Source organism: Quercus lobata, chromosome 1, assembly GCF_001633185.2.
Source record: "Quercus lobata isolate SW786 chromosome 1, ValleyOak3.0 Primary Assembly, whole genome shotgun sequence".
Lineage (NCBI taxonomy): Eukaryota > Viridiplantae > Streptophyta > Magnoliopsida > Fagales > Fagaceae > Quercus > Quercus lobata.
The window spans coordinates 23,445,263-23,464,491 of record NC_044904.1 but is presented as its reverse complement, the minus strand read 5'-3'; the positions used below and the strand labels follow the sequence as shown (position 1 = coordinate 23,464,491).

The following is a 19,229-nucleotide window of genomic DNA, read 5'->3' as shown; positions in this document are numbered from 1 at the left end:
ACGAAGATAATATTTATAGGAGATGCAACGTGTGAGGGAGAAATTGTTTTCCAAAATTTTTTTTGGGAAAATAACCTATAGAAAATAAGCCTTATTTTTATTAGAGTTTCCTGTTGACCAAAGATAGTTTTTCATTGACCAGGTTTTTTTTGTATTACCAAACACTGAAAAATGTGGAAAACTATCTTTACAAAATGTTTTCCAGCGAAACAAACAGAGTGTAAGAGACTAGTTTCCATTGGTTACAAAACTTAGCCCAAATTTTATTTAATTCAAAGAAAATTGCTCTAAAGTCTAAACACCCATAAGCTTATGAGTAAATGTTAAAGCATACGCTGCTGCCTTCTCTGTCTCTCGCTTCCAGACTAGGTTGGTTCATTACACGCACAAGAGGGCTCCGACCCATCTCCACCACCACCACCACCAACATCAAGGCAAGTAGTACTATAATCAATTTTTATTCCTTACATACTATGTTATCGTTTCCTCAACTTCCATCATCAAATCAATCTATTAAAATTCATTGATCTGCAAAATGAAAAACAGATGTCTTCTTCAGAGCACTACATGTTCGGAACTTACAAGATTCACCAAAATGAAGTGTTCTACTCCACCCAACTCTCCTACGCCTTTGTTAATCTTCGTCCTGCCGTTCCTGGTACATGCCTTCCCACCTCTTCTTTGCTATTTTTACACAGACCCATATCGTATTTTCTTCGTTTATAGTGAATGAGTATGTTTGTTTGTTTGTTTGTTTGTGTTTACTGTCCTCATCAATATCAACCCTTTTAGACTTGTATCCTATTAGGAATGAAATTTTGTTCAATTTTTAGCAAAGCTACATTCCATTTTCTATGAAGTTTCCTAGCTTGAGAAGGTCTTTTCAAAGGCTTGTCAGAACATTTCTTGTCTCTTCCTTGACAAGGTCTTTGAAAAAGCAATTCTTCATCTTTAAGAATCCCAACATGATTTCTTGTATATACACGTTGCCCATTAAAAAAGATTGGCAAATATGTTTATGGGGAAGATCAATTCCTCAAAAGAATAGCTTGAAAACTCTTTCCTTTAAAGTTGTAATGGCTCGCTTTAATTCTTATATCCCAAGTGCCTATTTTCCATTTGATTGAACACAATGGAAAAATCTTCTTATAAACTCTTTTTGAAAAGCGACATTCATGGCATAGATGATCCCAACTCTGCAGTAAATGCAAAATATATCTCCGTTATAGCCCCACTGAACTAGACAATTTTTTTTCAAAAATCTGTTCTTGACGGGTACTCAACACTATAAATTTTTGTTTAGAGATGACCTTAGCATGCCAAACTAGCTTTCACCATGTAACTTTTGGCGTTGGATTTCTTATTGCATTGCTGCATTCAAGTTGTAAAACAAAGGTATTTTATTCAGGGAGTAGGAACTTAGACAACTCCTTGGTATAACCAATTTCAACATTTGATCTGCAAAATGGTTTAATCTCTCTTTTTTCATACTTTACTGGACGTGGCTTTTGAATCTCTTCCTTTTTCTACTTAATTAGATATGCTTGAGAATTGAAATTTGAAAAATTGATTGTACTGCTCCCCGAGTACACCCCTGTTGTACTTGGGTGATTCTATATTGATCAATAAATTTGTGTTACTTATCAAAACATATTTTTTCATTACTTATCCAAAAATAAATAAAATCATTTGATCTAGCTGTAGGCATACCTAATAACCATTGAGCAAAAATTCTTGTCACTTTAATTTGACAATGACTCCTTGATTCCAAGATTATTTTGTTGCTATATTTCAGCAAGAAAACAATTAACATTTGACAGTTTTTTCCCCTGCCCCTGCTATGTGTTGTGGGTTCAAGTCCAAGAATCAGCATCTTGAAAATTGGGATAGGGTTACCTACCAACCACCTCTCCTAGACCCCTTAGAAGAGGGTGCCTCATGCATTGGATAAGACCTTTTTTAAAAAAGTAAAATTTCTCTTGATACTACATCAAGTTGATAATAATAGCCATTTGTCAGGGGTGAAAAGCCCCTGGATTACACGGTAATTGGTTCTGGCGGGTGGGGTCAGTTGCCTGTAGGAGTTTGATTAACAGTGAGGATTGTTGTATAGTATGCTCTGCAACGTGCAACTAATCTGAGTGAAGTTCTCCTATGTCATAAAAAAAAAAATAATAATAATAATAATAATAGCCATTCATCCACTACTATGTTCCCAGTCATAATGTATGAGCTCAATCATTACAACAACGGGGTGAATCTCAAAAGTTGTTTCATGTATGTTAATACCTTTAAGAAAGGGAGAAGGCTTTATTATTTCTTAATAATAATACTTATAAAAAAATAAATAAATAAAAAACAAACAAAAAAACAAAGGGAGAAGGCTTCCAAAGCATGTCTTCCTTGAGAGTCTAACGACTCTAACCCTAAATAGTACTTATGAAGAAATTACGAGGAGAAAGAAGTTGGACACCCACTAAACTTCAAGGGAAACACAAATGCAAACACTAGGGTCATTGAATGAAGCAAATGAATATATCAATAAGAGGCACATCATACAACAATTTTTAAGAGCATCCCTCCACGATTAAGTTGATCTTTTGAATTTTTTTTTAAATTTAAAATTTGACGATGCTTTCTTGACAATGCTAAAAACTATAATATATAGAATATCAAAGAAACAACCTTTAGTAGGATGCTTGTCAAAATTTTATAAGCATTTAAAATCCTCATAAATTAACTACTCCCCAGTTTTCCTTGTGTAGTTGGGTCAGTCTTTCACATCCCACAAGAAGAAACCTTTAATACTTTGTTCTCTCTTCTTCTACTTACCTGGTAAATCTATATCACATCAATTGACAATTAGACAACCCTTTATATATTTGGTTATTCTCAAAACAATAGAAAACTTTGTATGTGTGTGTGTGAGTTCGCGTGTATACGTTTATGCGAGCGGCAAGCTATCTTTTGGGTCTGGAGTTTCTTTCTCAAATTAGGCACTCTTCTTCAATCATGTGGATTTATTGATTTCCTTCTATACATGTATAGGTGTGCTTTATACAGGATATTGTTTCCTGCAAAATTTTTAACCTGTAGCCAATCCTCTGTTTACACTTACATCTGTGTTACCTAGTATCTACTTAGATTAAGTTAAGGTTAACTTTTTTGACCCTTGTGGGATAAACTTTAGTTTAACAATGGAATAGCCCCAAGCTTACTTGATAAAGTACAATGTTATGAGGAAGGCATTTTAGTATAAAAAAGGAGATGTAGCATAGGGGTCCAAACATCCTACTCATTCTGATTACATCTGATACACTCAATCCTCATGTTTCTTTTTTAATATCTTTCTTTTCCCCCGTGTTAGTCTCATTGTTTTTATCCAATTTACTTTATTTGTTTATAGCATGTCTAAATGCTCTTTGCCCCTTTTGTCCATTGCCTAACTTTAATATATATAATGCTCTGTTCCATATTATCTCATTGATGTAACATAGATTTTTCCTCCAGGGAAATGCCTTTGAACTGTTCTCACTATTCCATACTAAGATTCTTACTCTCTTTTTCTTGTGATTTTCTTTTCTTTAAGATTCTTACTCTCTTTTTCTTGTGATTTGCTTTTCTTTTCCTTTGCAGGTCATATCCTTTCCTCCTCCACATTAGAATTTTATGTTGGGAACTTGGGATTGATTCAAGCATTGTTTAATGTTCATGACTAGATTTACATTAGGAAAATTAATTGTAGTGCCTTTTTTTTTTTGGAAAATATGCCAGTCATGCTGGATTGATGCAATGCCTGTAATCCGGCATTCTGCAATTAATGCATTTTAAGGATGTGATATGCAAACTGTTGTTTTTCTGCATAATGGGTTTGAAAAATGATTGATAGGCTAATGAGCCCTGACTCAAATGGCAGTTCCTCTTAGCATAATAATGGGATGGAGGGTGAGGTTGTGGGTTCAACACCCATTTGGTTCATATGCATCAATAAAAATTATAAAATTGATTGATAGGAACATCTTTGTAACTGTGCATATGGAATGCATTTATATACATATAGGAGTTATCTTTAGATTCAGAAACTTAATGAAACATTTAATGACTACCGAACTGTGTCAGATTGAATGCTTTCTGTTCAATATAATCAAGTTAAAAGAAAAAGGCATCCCACACCTCTATTTATCTTGATATCAGGTCCCCTTTTTGGGCTGCTTTAGAAAGAGGAGGGGGGGGGGGGGGGTTGGTGTTAGATTGGTTAACTTTAAGCACTTCACAGTATTAACTGTGGATCTATAATCTTAATGTGGTTCAGTATTCAAGGTTGACTTGACATTATGTACATGTGCTTGTCTGCCCAAGGCGTGAAGTTAAGCGCTTTGTTGATCTCACTGTTGATGAGACTAGCGATTTATGGCTCACAGCACAGAAGATTGGCAGTCAGCTTGAGTGCTACCACAAAGCATCATCTCTCACATTCACAATCCAAGTAAGGCAGTTGCTTGAAGTCAGCTAATTATTTGTATTTTAATATCACTTAATTCTTTTTTTCCCCATATTTCATCTGAGTGTTGGTTATTTGCTACATAACTTGTAGGACATCGTTTATAGTATATTTTGCCCATCAGTTTGCCCTTTTGAAAACCATGAAATTTGTATGCTAGTTCTCACCCTTATCTTTTTCCTCACCAGAATAGAATCATGTGGCTGTGACATCTAGATGATTTATCACATTTCCTTTCCCTTTTAATTGTTTACCCTTTCCTTCATTCCCATGTTTCCATTACGTACACGTTATTGTGTGAGCATTGTGATGCCTATGGGACTGTTGGTGTGAACACGTATGAACAAGTAAAATCTTTTAGTTTGTTATTGACATTACTCTTATATGTTAGATCAAATTATTTCTGTGTTCCCTGATGATCCTGGACTGGAAGCATTGGTTGACCATGTGATTACTTGACATCTCATAACCACATGCAGGCATGCTTGATCTTGTTTACTATGTAAGAACACATATAATGTTCAAACCATCCTGGTGCTGTTGATCTCTTCAAATCTAACGATGTGTCTAGGATACATCTTCCTATGATCATCAGTACTAGTTAAACTCTTATGGTATTTTCATAGTATTCTGTTAATTTATGTGATATGGTCAATATGTACGACAGCAAACATCACCTGATTTATGTGTGCTTGATTTAAAATTATGATGTTTGTCATTAGACAGTAACTCATGTTCATATTCATGCCTCCCCACCTGCTTACTGCTGCTCAATTTGTCTTTTGAAACTTGTGCGTTTGGAATCAACTTATTTAGCTTTTTACTGAAAATGTGCTAAAGCATACTTATACCTTTAAAAAGTAAGAAAAAGTAAGGTTTTAAAAAGTTGTATATAAAAGCTAAAAGCTAGCAAATAAGCTAGACACAACGGACTAACTTGTGTGTCATCTTTGTTAAAACCTTAGGACGGGCCCCAGGCAGGACAGACGGTACCCCATGTTCACGTCCATATCCTGCCACGCAAAGTTAATGACTTCAAGAACAATGATGAGATCTATGATGCTGTAAGATGAAAAACTTGCTTTAGTGCTAACTCTCCATTGTTTATGCATTAACTTTTGCTATTTATTCATTTGCCTTCTTGTTGTTCATGGTTTAGATAGATGAGAAGGAGAAAGAATTAAAGCAAAAGCTTGACTTAGATAAGGAAAGAAAGGACAGAAGCCCTGAGGAGATGTTGCAAGAGGCAGATGAATATAGAAAACTCTTCTAAGTATTTCAGCCTCAACCTGCAGTGCAACATGCCTATTTGAAAATTTTCAGGGTATCTCCAATTTGTTTGGACAATTAACTGTTAGCTTTGCTAGATAAGCTTATCCAAAAAAAAAAATGAAAACTGTGGTAATTTCCGTTGAACTTTATTTGATTGTAAGAAGCTAAGAGTAAAGCTTTACAATATCTACATTTTAATTTTCTATCTGATATTTTATGATGGATGAAGATTGAGATGCCTTTGTAATTAAGATGATACTTTCCTCTAGTTGCTATTTTTAAAGAATTGATTCTAGGGTAATCATTTATTTTTAAACCTTTATTGTTATTTTTGGGTTCTATTAAGGGATGTTCCACCCACAAATGACATGGTATTGATTCTGTTGAATATCAATAACAATATCAACATGTTCAAACGCCCGTGAAGAGAAGATTAATGTGAATAGCATCAATACTCAATAGTGTTTAATGTGAATGATGCAAAACAATATTTGATCACACCAATTATTTATATTTGTTTAGTAATTAAGGATAAGTAGATGAAGGCTTTATAAATGTAAGTTATGTAAGATCAACCTAAAGGATAGAGTTTATCTAATGAATCGTGATTTATACATGTAGATAATTTTATGAATATATCGTCACATAGTGTATAGTAAGAGATTCTTTTAAGCCAATTTAGAGGAAAACTTTGTCCCACTTTAAAATGAGTACTCTTTTATCACACCAGTTGAAAATATTAGGATATAACAATAATATGTTTTGGAAGAGGTGTTATCTTCCTAAACAATCTTACAAAATAAATGGCTACTGTAGGGATAAAGGGGCCAAGAGTGTATATAGGGTCGGGGGCCTTATCCGAGGATGCTTAGTAGTCCGAGGACAGATAAACAATAGTGAAGACGTAAGAATCAAAACTCCATAAGCAAGCTATGATCGAGAAGGTTGGGGAAGGTGGGCTGAGGAGAAGTGCCTCCTCAGCTAAGCAAAGCAGAGGTCAAAAGGTGTGGTCTACCATCTAGAGTAACGTTCCGAGATATCCTATTGATAAGAGTACACATCATGAAAGCACAGGACAAAGGGAATCTATGAAATATCTAAGAGAAAGCTGTCATTACCATATTAAATGCTTTGCGGCTAACTCTCTAGCCGCATTAATGTGGAAGTAATACCTGAACAGTAATTTTCAGTCTTACAGCTACACCCAAAGACTTCAGGAAAGTGCTGATGGGACAAGGATCAACACCAGCAACCTAATCTACACGTGGAGGGTGGAGATGAAAGAAAGAAAATAGTATAAAATAAAAAGGAGACCCTGAGGGAAGGGGATTGGAAAATTAAAAGAAAAACACTGTAGAAACAAGAACTAGACTTGTAATCAAATTCAAGATAAAAATATATAAGAACCGATCTCCTGGGATGGTGCCAAGGACCATTTTTTTTAGATAAAACATGTTTATCTTTGCTTTCAGGTGATTTAGATACACCATAATTATTGTTTAATTCATTAAAGCCTAGTTTTCTAACTCACTCTCTACAAATTTATTGTATTGGGCTCTTTGGACCAAAATCCTTTCAACTCTTGGGCTTGGGATTCAAATTGGGTCCTTACAGCTACCATGTGTTATGACTTATGACATCAAGTAGTTATATATATATATATATATATATATATAGTTTTAGGTGCAAGTTAACAATTTTAAGTGAGACATTTTCTATTTAGCAAAAAGATAAAATTTATAATTAAAATTGACACATTTTATTATATTTAAATTCCAACAAAAAAAAAATCAATTAAATGGTGTATCTAAATTTTTATAATAAAATTTTAATTTAAAATCAATTCTTCTTGCTTTTCAGATGCAAAATTTTAATTCAAATTTTGTTAACATCTTTTAGAATAGTAAATAATCTTGTTATATATTTAGTACACTAATTGGAATATTTTCTTCTATTTTTAAACTTTATTTTAAATTTTTAAGTATTGAAAAAAAAAATAGAAACTATTGAAATAAATTTAAACTATTAATATAAGAACAAACTTCATATTAGAGAAAATGTTTAAATATAAGACAATATTTTTATAAACTATAATTGTAATAAATAAATAAGTAAGGAAACGCTGATGGTGAGAGTGAGAGTGAGAGTGCCCAAAGGAAAGAGACAAGCATGTTTGAGAGATAATGATAAAATACGAATAAAAAATAAAATACCTATAAAAATAGAATTATAATATATAAAAATAATTTAAATATTGCGCCAAGGGGGTTACACCAAATTGCAAAAAATTTGTTAAATTTCTTTTCAAAAAATTTTTAAACTTAAGGGAAACCTAAATTATCACCAGGAGTTTTTAGATAAAAACAAAAAATTATTATATTTAGCTTGATCGGTTGTATTTTTAATAAAAGGTAGAAAATTTATTGCTAAAAGTTTATATTATAAAGGAGTATGATAAGCTTAGAGCTGCTGACTAATAGAATTTAGCAGTATCATGGCATTGTAAATCTATCCCAAAAAACCATATATGTCCCAAAAAAAAAAAATTTTGATTAAAAAAAATGTTGTTGGTGATAAGAAGTTGACCAACAGAGAAAAACTTCAATAGATATAATATGGTGATATATATTAGCATAGTATCTAGGCATTTGATGAATAATCCTAATAAACTGTATATAATGTATGTAAGGGTAAAATTCCCAAGTCAAACAACGGGCCTTGGGCCCTATACAGAGTCCAACTACGACCAAAGGGAAAATGAGCCGCCAAAGCAACTATCAACCCAACCCTAATAAGCCCAAACTTATTTAAAGGAGACGTCTGAGGAGGAGTGTCTCCTCAGACATGCCAAATATGAGCCCAACATGCACCCTATCCATAATAAGGAGTCATTCCAAACAAATATTGGTTATAAGGATAAGTCTCACAAAGCAGGGAGAAGAACAAAAGCATAGGATGTCCAGGGAGAGACCACAACTGCCGCATTAAATGCAAGGAAACTACTTTTCCAGCCGCATTAATGTGGAGAAGACAGGCGAACAGTGTTACATTGGCCAATGCAACTCACAGAAAGATAAGGTGGATGTCCGATGGGATAGGCACTCAAGTGAAGGTCCAGATGGTTAACAAGTGTAAGGCTCTTATCAATTTAAGGAGGCTATATAAGGGAAGGAAATCCCCATGAAGAAAGGGGGGGAAATGGAAAAACAAAAAGGAGAGAGGAAGAAAGAGCAAGGCAATAGTCTTTGATCAGAACCAGAGGTGCACCCATACAGTTCATCGGACTAAGTATCCTACGGACATTAAGAAGATATTCTTATGTTCAAACTGCTGCATGGCATGCAATTAACTAACGTTCACTTCGTCCAGCCCTAGTTCTATAATCCGCTCTCTACAAATTCATTGTCTAGGGTTCTTTGGGCCAGAATCACTTATCTGTTGGGCCTGGGCCCCAAAGACCGACCCTACAATGTAAATCTATCTAAAAATCCGTATATATCCCCCTAAAGAAAAAGGCATTGTTGACAATGATAAAAAGTTGATTAGCAGAGAAAATTTTTGATATATATATATATATATGTGTGTGTGTGTGTGTGTATATGTAGGGTCACAATTTGAAGCCCAACCCAAGAGGTATGGGGTCTTGGTCCAAGGAGCTCAGAAACAATAAATTTGTAGAGAGTGGGTCGTAGAACTAGGTCTTAACGAGTTGGACAACGGTTAGTATTGGGCTATACAACGATTGAACACAAGTAAAACATGTTAACGTCCATAGATCTTCAGTCCGAGGAGGTTAGATGAATATATATCGATCATTGTTTGAATATTATGGCCGTTTATACTGCTACAGTATTCTCTCCTCTTTTTTCTTCGTCCCCTTCCCCATGGGGACTCTCCATCTTATATAGTCTTCTTGAAGCCATCGTGGTCCTACACTTGTCGATCATCTGGATCCTTACTTGAGTGCTTGTCCCATCGGACACCCTCTTTCAGTCTTCTGTGAGTTGTGGTGGCCAAGGAAGCACTGTTCACAGGTCCTCTCCACATTAATGCGGCCAAAAAAGTAGCTGCAACGCATTTAATGCAGTAGCAGCAGCCTTTCCTTGGATATTTTGCGTTTCCTTCTTCCCCGTGGGTTTGTGGGGCGCATCCCTATTGCTAATGCCTATTGGGGGGGTCCTTCTGATTGCTAGAGTACATGTTTGAGCCATATTCATCACGTTCGAGGAGGCATTCCGACTCCTCAGACCGTCCTCCAAATGCCCCTTGTCTATGAGAGCTAAGTTGGAAATCCCTTTAGCAACCATTTCCTCTCCTCGGACTTTGCTAATCGTCCCACGTGGGGCCCAAGGCCCATTACATGATTTGGGGTCTTTGCCCCTACAATATATATATAATAGCCAAATCTAAATTAACATAGACTTCAAGAAGTTTAGGGTATTTGATTTTTACTTGGACTCTTTTTTAGGTGAAGTATGTATAAATATACACAGTTAGTTGGTGTATTTTTTTCATTCTCCAACCTATTGTACAATTTTTTGGTTTAGTCTTTAATTTTCCTACCTCCAATCATATAGGTATGTATTTATTTACTCTAATTTTTTATTATAATCAAATTGAATTTGTATTTGTTGCCTTTTGTTTAAGTTAATTTCCTTAAGTTTGATTTAATTTATATGTTTATGGTTTGATCCAAGCTAATTTCCTTAAGTTTGACCTAATTTATATGTTTATGATTTGATCCAATTTAATTATTTTGCTGTCCAATATTTAATTATATCCTAAATTTGTTCAATCTTCATCAAATCAATTTGAAGATAAGGGTAAGAGTTTCACATCAAATTTTTTTATTGAATTGTTCTTATAAACATGTTTTACTTTTGCTTGCCCATGAGATCATTTATTCGTATCAATTTCTTTATAGAATTCTTCTTATCAGCTTTTTACTTATAGTTTTTTGTTTAATTCTCATAATTTTTTTTTTTTTTGAGAAACAATTCTCATAATATGTTTTATACACCCTCATTAATTCAAATAGAGATGGTTAATAGGAAAAAAAAAAAAAAAAAAAGGTATTTCCAAGTTGACTATATATTCCAAATGTAGCATTTACTTATAATATAGATTGTTGTTCACAAGATTACCCTAGGAAGGATGTGTAGAACCTCGCAAAAAGGCATTACTTTTTAATTCTCATCATATCTCAACGCTATGCTTTCAAAGAAAAAAAATTCAATTCTTATGTAAGTTTATCTATTTTATTTAGTAATTTAGGTTGTTCATAATTATTAACTTTAAATTGAGGTTACCACTTAAATATGCTTTCAATTATAACTTTTTAATCGTTTTTAATTATTGAATTCAAGGTTTCTCATTTAAATGTGCAGTGATGATTACTTGACCTTTAAAGCTTAATAATTATTATGCAAACTCCCTTTTTAAAGCATAATATATTATTATATGCAAACTCCCTTTATATTTTTTTAGGCATCTCCTTTGATATTAGTTACATAATTATCTACCATATTCTATTCAATCAATTTTGGACTTATATATGATTTTTTATATATATAAACTTAATCTTATACAATATGCATTCAAAAAAGATTACTTAACTTCAAAAAAATGAAGTAAAAGTTTACTTTATTTTTATTATCTATTTTATTATTTAATTTTAATTAAATTAAAAAAAAATTATTTTCTTTGGTTTACACGTGATTTTTTATTAAACCTTGCATCACACGGGCATAATACTAGTTAATTATATCTTTTTTTGTTAGGATATTGTAAGGACGCAATTTGGTGACGAACCTAAACAGTGTCGGGTTCGCACGTGAAAAGACCCCTAACAATATCATTTGTAGAGCGTGGGTTTGGAAGGCTAGGCCTTGGTCGACAGGCGGTGGGCTTTTTGTGGTATTCATACAAGTTTCGGTTTTCCTTCACCCCTGGAGTCTTTCTCCTGGAGGTGGGCTGGGAGGCTCTGGTTTTTGGCCATTTTTCCCAACCCCTTTCTTTAGGTTACCCCTTTTTCCTTTTATATTCGCCTGCGTTCATTGTCCTTCGTCCACGTATAAGGTCAACCTTTCCAAAATTGATACTTGTCCCATCAGCCCATATTCAACGTCGTTGGGGGTGGTTGTAAAAGCCAAAGACTGCGGCTCTGTCAGGTTCAGAGCATTGAATGGCAGTAAGAGCAGTTTTCCCTGGATATTTTAGATCTTTCGTCCTGGTTTCGGTCCTATACCGTTTTTACCCTTCCTTCAGGGGGGGGACTTTGGGTCTGCCGAGGACTGGGCCGTCCTCGGCGATATCCACAGGCTATTTTGTCGAGCTTGGGCCATAGCCCTCCTCGGCTTGGGCCTTCGGATTTTCCCCAGGTAGATGGGCCCGGCCTGCAAATCATTTGGGCCCCACAATAGCCCCTCAAAACCCGGCTGTCCAACCTCTTGGTTGGAAAGGGGGGTTTTGGTGATGCCAAACCTCTTCCTACAGCCCAATCAACTTGGCCTTTTAATAATGCTGGCGGCTCCTCATCTATCCAAGAAATGCGCCGGTCTATGAGGCAGCTTTTTGATTTCGCGCTTGATGCGCTCTTATCGTTTGGGTATCCCAAAACGTGCTTTTAATGACCACTATTTACGAGGCTGCTTTAATTCGGCGGTTTGTTTTGATGGGGTGGAGAAACGGAATCGGCATGTTTATGTTGGCAGATTCCTTTGGATATCTGAACCTATTAAATGTCTCCCGCTCCATCCTCAGTATAAGAAGGAAAAGTGGAGGTTATTGTTTTTGTAAAGAATTCCCTCTCATCTTTCTGAGATTTGAAATATTTGGCCTCCCCTAGGGTTCATTTTACCCACTGGTTCACAAACTAAATCGTGATACACTTTATCATAACAACGAGTGATGCAGGAGCCAAACCCCTCCCATAAACGCCATGTTCCAATAAAGCTCATTATGGCTCGATCGGGACAGGGATGGCGAAGACTCAAAATCAACCTCACCCTTCTTTCAGTCAAAATCCGAAGCAGGGACTCGTCACGTCAAACTTTCGGCGTGACTGAGTCGAGAACACCCATCATCAGTACCAACCGCTCTCCTATGAGCATACCTAGTATGGCTCCAGTGTGTTGGGAGTCAGGATCGAGGCAGGGACTAAGTGTCTCTACTTCTTCCTCTCTTCCTTCACTGGGGCTATTCTCCGTCTCCCTTTCTTAGTCTTCCCAGCACCAGTTCCATCCTGGTGCTTTCACTTCTCCCTCTTTTGCTCCTTTTTCTTTCTTTTCATCTCTTCTCTCTTCTTCTCCTCCTTCTTTACTCATGTCCTCCATCTTCTTCATTGATTTCTTCCTTACTATTTCCTCCTCCGCCATTTCTTCCCAAAGAAGGTTCTTATCATAATATGAGCAGTATTGAGGCAAAGATTGGAGAGACTTTGAAGACGAGTTTAAAAGACGCCTAGCAGTTTACTTATCTGTACTACGGATGTAACTATCGCTTAGGCAGTTCACATTTTGTATAGGCTCGTTCGAGCCCTTCTTTGTACATTGTAATAATTTTTCGTACTAATAAAAATCGTTGTTATTTTATTTCGCATGTTTTGTCTCTATGCCTTCTTTTTTTTTTTTTGGATCTACAAACGCTGCTCGGCACAATAATATAGCATCTAAATCAATGACGGCTAAGACCAAAAGATTTGATAATAAAAAGACGTCGCCATAACTTTAATAGAAATGCTTGGCATAATAAGGCCGATCAGTGAAGAGTAATACTTACCCCATGCTAGCCGAGGAGAAAAACGAAGGCTTGATGTCATGTAAGGAATAACCATTTGAAGATATAGCACCCACCAAATGAGCGGCCTTCTTATATGACTAAGTGCTGGGGCGTTCTACCCCCTTCCTTACACCTTTATTGGCCTTAACCTTTTATGGTGTTTAAGCCGTGGATGAAGTGACCTGACATTTTTATCAAGTAACCCATCTTACGAGATTCAAACCTTTTCTTGTCCAAGTATCTGGTTTCCCCATTGGCTTGGGTCCGAGGACCATACAAGGCCTTGGTTCTGTCCAAAACCTGTGATTTTTATAATTTTTTTGTACTTGGTTTCCCCATAGGCTTGAGTCCGAGGACCATACAAGGCCTTGGTTCTGTCCAAAACTTGTAATTTTTATAATAATTTTTTTTTTTACTTGGTTTCCCCATAGGCTTGAGTCCGAGGACCATACAAGGCCTTGGTTCTATCCAAAACTTGTAATTTTTATAATTTTTCGTGCTTGGTTTCCCCATAGGCTTAAGTCCGAGGACCATACAAGGCCTTGGTTCTGTCCCTGGGCCCATATGCTGAACGGGCCTGGGCCGCGAATTTACTGGGCCCACTAATTAAGAGGTGTTTCCATAACCTTTGATCACGCGGTACCTTTTGGCGTCCCAGTGTTCGAGGTGCACCTTCTCGAGACTCCTTTAACCTCAGGGTTGCAAACGACGTTGGAAATCGAGCCAGAGACGTTTTGTCTGTAGCGTTCCTTGGGACGCTGCGCGAATTAAATGCCACCGGTTTACTTCTGGGTATAAATGGGATAGGGGATCACTTCACTTGCACATGAACTCTCCCGTTCCCTTCAGAACTATATTTCTTCCATATCCGCGATCTCTCTTTCTAGTGCCACTGCCTCAAAGCAAGATATTTGAGGCTTGGATAGGGATGAAAGGTCTCCGCACGCTTCAGAGGCACCGAATCCTCAAGGTGATATGGTATGGACAAGGATGGCACAGATTCAAGCCAGTCCTCCGTCTTGACAGGAGGAAGATGGTATTCCTCCTTCTTTTAGTCAAAATCCGAAGCAGGTTCTGGTCATGCCAGATTTTTGGTATGTCAGAAAAAGGAATTTCCGCCATCAGCGCCGTCTGCCTTGTAGCAGGCAAATTTCTGCGGGGGCTTCCCAGCTTCCGGCTCCCTGCACCTTTTCTGTAGATGGTGTTAGCCTGAGGTCAGGTTCCCTGCACCTTTTCTTCATCGGTGCAGGCCCCAAGTTGGGTTCTTTTGCTGCCTGTGTTATGGGCGTGCAAAAGTACTGAGGAGGAATAAGGTCTCGAGGCAGTAGTCAACTTCTCCTCTGTGTTACCTCCTCGGCTTTATCTTCACTCTCTTGTATTCTTCGTTATTTACGTAGTTGGCTTCGATGTAGGCTTTGTTTCAGCTTTCCATTGTACACTGTACCGTTTCTTTGTCTTAATAAAATATGTGTCTATTTCTCTATACATATCTTTCTTCTCCGTAACCACTACTTTATGCATGAATATTAAATATGAGCTTGCCCTTAATGATATTCTAGGCAGAGAAACGCCTTAACACAGATTCCTACTAGTTTAGACTTACAAATATTATCAAGCATAACAAGATTAATCATCAATAAATTAAACTCCTGGAACTAACCGGGATAACGGCTGAGTGCTGCGCGATGCGTGCTAGAGCGATGTCCGAGTACGATAAACTCTAAGTAATTCGTCCGAGAGGGTAGCCGAGTAGCGAGGGGCTTTGGTTGTGCTTTCGGATAATATGTTGCGCCGTATCGCATCAACCCCTTTGATATTGGGGGATCAGGGGGTAGACCGAGGAATCCACGCAATCAAGGTATTAACCCATCTGTTAACGCGGAGCTCTCTTCGGATGGATTTTGAGGTTTATGTGCCATAGTTTTTTTTTAAAATAGTTGGTTCCCCATCCAGGTAGTTGGTTTCCCCAGAGGCTTGAGTCCGAGGACTATGCACTGCCTTGGTTCTGTCCAAAACCTAGTTTTCCACATCCAGGTAGTTGGTTTCCCCAGAGGCTTGAGTCCGAGGACTATGCAATGCCTTGGTTCTGTCCAAAACCTAGTTTTCCACATCCAGGTAGTTGGTTTCCCCAGAGGCTTGAGTCCGAGGACTATGCAATGCCTTGGTTCTGTCCAAAACCTAGTTTTCCACATCCAGGTAGTTGGTTTCCCCAGAGGCTTGAGTCCGAGGACTATGCAATGCCTTGGTTCTGTCCAAAACCTAGTTTTCCACATCCAGGTAGTGGTTTCCCCAGAGGCTTGAGTCCGAGGACTATGCAATGCCTTGGTTCTGTCCAAAACCTAGTTTTCCACATCCAGGTAGTTGGTTTCCCCAGAGGCTTGAGTCCGAGACTATGCAATGCCTTGGTTCTGTCCAAAACCTAGTTTTCCACATCCAGGTAGTTGGTTTCCCCAGAGGCTTGAGTCCGGGGGACTATGCAATGCCTTGGTTCTGTTCAAAACCTAGTTTTCCACATCCAGGTAGTTGGTTTCCCCAGAGGCTTGAGTCCGAGGACTATGCAATGCCTTGGTTCTGTCCAAAACCTAGTTTTCCACATCCAGGTAGTTGGTTTCCCCAGAGGCTTGAGTCCGGGGGACTATGCAATGCCTTGGTTCTGTCCAAAACCTAGTTTTCCACATCCAGGTAGTTGGTTTCCCCAGAGGCTTGAGTCCGAGGACTATGCAATGCCTTGGTTCTGTCCAAAACCTAGTTCTCCACATCCAAGTAGTTGGTTTCCCCAGAGGCTTGAGTCCGGAGGACTATGCAATGCCTTGGTTCTGTCCAAAACCTAGTTTTCCACATCCAGGTAGTTGGTTTCCCCAGAGGCTTGAGTCCGTGGACTATGCAACGCCTTAATTCTGTCCAAAACCTAGTTTTCTCTTTGTGTGGGATCTTGGCTTTAGGGGAGTTAGCTCCTCAGCCAAGCCCCTAGAGTTTATCCATACGGTTAACGTTACCAAGTGCCTAGTTTGCTCTTTACGGGGGACCTTGGCTTTAAAGGAGTTAGCTCCTCAACCAAGCCCCTAGTCAAGAAACGCAGTCCCTAACAGAACTTTATACTAGAACTCTATAACCAACGGTTAGATATATCGAAGAGACTCTATCGACCCACTTCCTATACCAACACATAAGCCTTTCCCACAGACGGCGCCAATTGTAAGGACGCGATTTGGTGACGAACCTAAACAGTGTCGGGTTCGCACGTGAAAAGGCCCCTAACAATATCATTTGTAGAGCGTGGGTTTGGAAGGCTAGGCCTTGGTCGACAGGCGGTGGGCTTTTTGTGGTATTCATACAAGTTTCGGTTTTCCTTCACCCCTGGAGTCTTTCTCCTGGAGGTGGGCTGGGAGGCTCTGGTTTTTGGCCATTTTTCCCAACCCCTTTCTTTAGGTTACCCCTTTTTCCTTTTATATTCGCCTGCGTTCATTGTCCTTCGTCCACGTATAAGGTCAACCTTTCCAAAATTGATACTTGTCCAATCAGCCCATATTCAAAGTCGTTGGGGGTGGTTGTAAAAGCCAAAGACTGCGGCTCTGTCAGGTTCAGAGCATTGAATGGCAGTAAGAGCAGCTTTCCCTGGATATTTTAGATCTTTCGTCCTGGTTTCGGTCCTATACCGTTTTTACCCTTCCTTCAGGGAGGGGACTTTGGGTCTGCCGAGGACTGGGCCGTCCTCGGCGATATCCACAGGCTATTTTGTCGAGCTTGGGCCATAGCCCTCCTCGGCTTGGGCCTTCGGATTTTCCCCAGGTAGATGGGCCCGGCCCGCAAATCATTTGGGCCCCACAGATATATTTCCTTAATTAATGGATTATATTTAACAACTATTTAATTTAAGTAAAACTTTATCATTTAAATTTCAAGAAATTTAAATTCTATTCAAACTAAAATTTTATTATAAAAAAATTATAAACTTAAATCCCACGCAACAACCCATGTTCTCTTTAGGTACTCAAGAAAAGAATTTTTGTCTTTGGCTTTGGCTTTTTTGGCTTGATTGCCTTGGCTTGAATTCTTTTGTCCCACATTGGAAAGATAGCTTTCCTCCTTCTACCTTATAAGGGATGAACTAATGAGAAATAGTACCACTAGTTTTATTGTAGGTACTCAAGAATTTTTGCCTTTGGTTTTGGCTCTTTTGGCTTGATTGCCTTGGCTTGGCTTGGCTTGAATTTAATTTTTTTGTCCCACATTGGAAAGATAGCTTTCCTCCTTCTACGGTTCTACCTTATAAGGGATGAACCAATAAGAAAGAGTACCAATAAGAAAGAGTACCACTAGTTTGGTGTATAAGGGATGAACCAATAAGAAAGAGTACCACTGAAACTGATAGAATTTGGATTGGCAAGAACCCAAAGAAAATACTAATATTAATTATGAATGAGGTGGAAACCAATAGCATTTAATGATATTTTTTTAGCTCTTAGATCTCTTATGAATTTACAGTGTAAAAAATGTGTAACTTTATAAGAGTTATACCAGGTGTAACTTGAATTCATCTCTAAAAAAATTCATATAATCTACAAAATAAAAATACAAAAATTCTATTTATAATCTCAAAATAATAGTGTTGTAAATTTTGCCTTTCTACTCTCTTTTTTCCATCTCTCATGTCTTTTGTCAATATTATCTTTAAAAAAAAATAAAAATAAAAATTGATTTATTGGGTTGCATTTACATGACGGTGCCGACCATCCTTTCCTTGCTTTCTTTCTTTTTTGGGTTTGGAGTTGGGAATGGGTCCATGATTTTTCTTTTTCTTATTCCTATCCTACGTTTTTTTTGGACATATATTCCTATCCTACGTTGGTTAAAATTGTCTCGTCCCTTTTGACATATTTCCTTTCCGCGTCTCTAGAGTCTGTCCCACCTATCTCGTACCGACAAACATGTACCTATTGTGTGAAAAATGGTACGAGTGTCCTTAAGACATTAGTTAATAATTAATTTTGAGAAAGTTTTGATATTATTTTTATGAGAAATAAAAAAAATCTATCAAAACATTAATTGCTTTTTTTTTTCCATAAAATTTTCTTTAATTGGATTGTTAACTAATACTCTAAGGACACTCGTTAGCATAATTCATATTTTATTTATACTATTTTAACAAACTCATTTATTAACAAAACATATTTTAGGCTTTGATTAAAATTTATGATCATGTGAGTCTCATGTTAGGTTTGTGACAATCATATCATACTTTTTTTTTTAGAGAGTTTCAACTTATGACGTTCGTTCCTGATGATAGCCCTTTATCATCAGACCAAAACAATCATATTATACTTGGTGTTACTACTATTAATGGATTCAATAACATAACATACATGTTTCTCAAAAAAAAAAATGATATACACATATCATCAATAATTCTGAGAATGTCATTTTATACACGTTGCATAGGTGTTCAAAATAGACTTGTATTATTCTCGTGTGATACACGATTTGATGAAGATTCATAAGTAAGTTTAAAATTTTTAAAATAATTAAAACTAAATTATTAAATAAATAGTTATAATAAATTATAAAATAAGTAAATAATTTTAATAGAAAAATTACTTTAAGTTCTGATTGTTTAGACGTTAGACTTTGTCACTGTTATCTATTTCTATATTTTAAAATTTTACTTGTGTTAATTTCT

The 19,229-nt window shown here is 36.9% G+C and overlaps 1 protein-coding gene across 1 annotated transcript; it reads left to right on the top strand.

Moving 5' to 3' along the window:
* Positions 1-284: 284 nt before the first annotated feature.
* LOC115983945 (bifunctional bis(5'-adenosyl)-triphosphatase/adenylylsulfatase FHIT) lies at positions 285-5,993 on the top strand. The gene is made up of 5 exons (XM_031106808.1): positions 285-434; positions 547-660; positions 4,340-4,486; positions 5,467-5,565; positions 5,661-5,993. Exons 1-5 carry the CDS (start codon positions 321-323, stop codon positions 5,772-5,774), a joined length of 588 nt encoding a protein of 195 aa, XP_030962668.1. The 5' UTR covers positions 285-320; the 3' UTR covers positions 5,775-5,993.
* The last annotated feature ends 13,236 nt before the right edge of the window (positions 5,994-19,229 follow it).

Coding starts and splice junctions, on each gene's coding strand:
- LOC115983945 (XM_031106808.1), top strand. CDS start 321: ATGTTAAAGCATACGCTGCTGCCTTCTCTGTCTCTCGCTTCCAGACTA. Junction 4,487..5,466: donor CTCTCACATTCACAATCCAA/GTAAGGCAGTTG, acceptor TTAAAACCTTAG/GACGGGCCCCAGGCAGGACA. Junction 5,566..5,660: donor ATGATGAGATCTATGATGCT/GTAAGATGAAAA, acceptor TTCATGGTTTAG/ATAGATGAGAAGGAGAAAGA.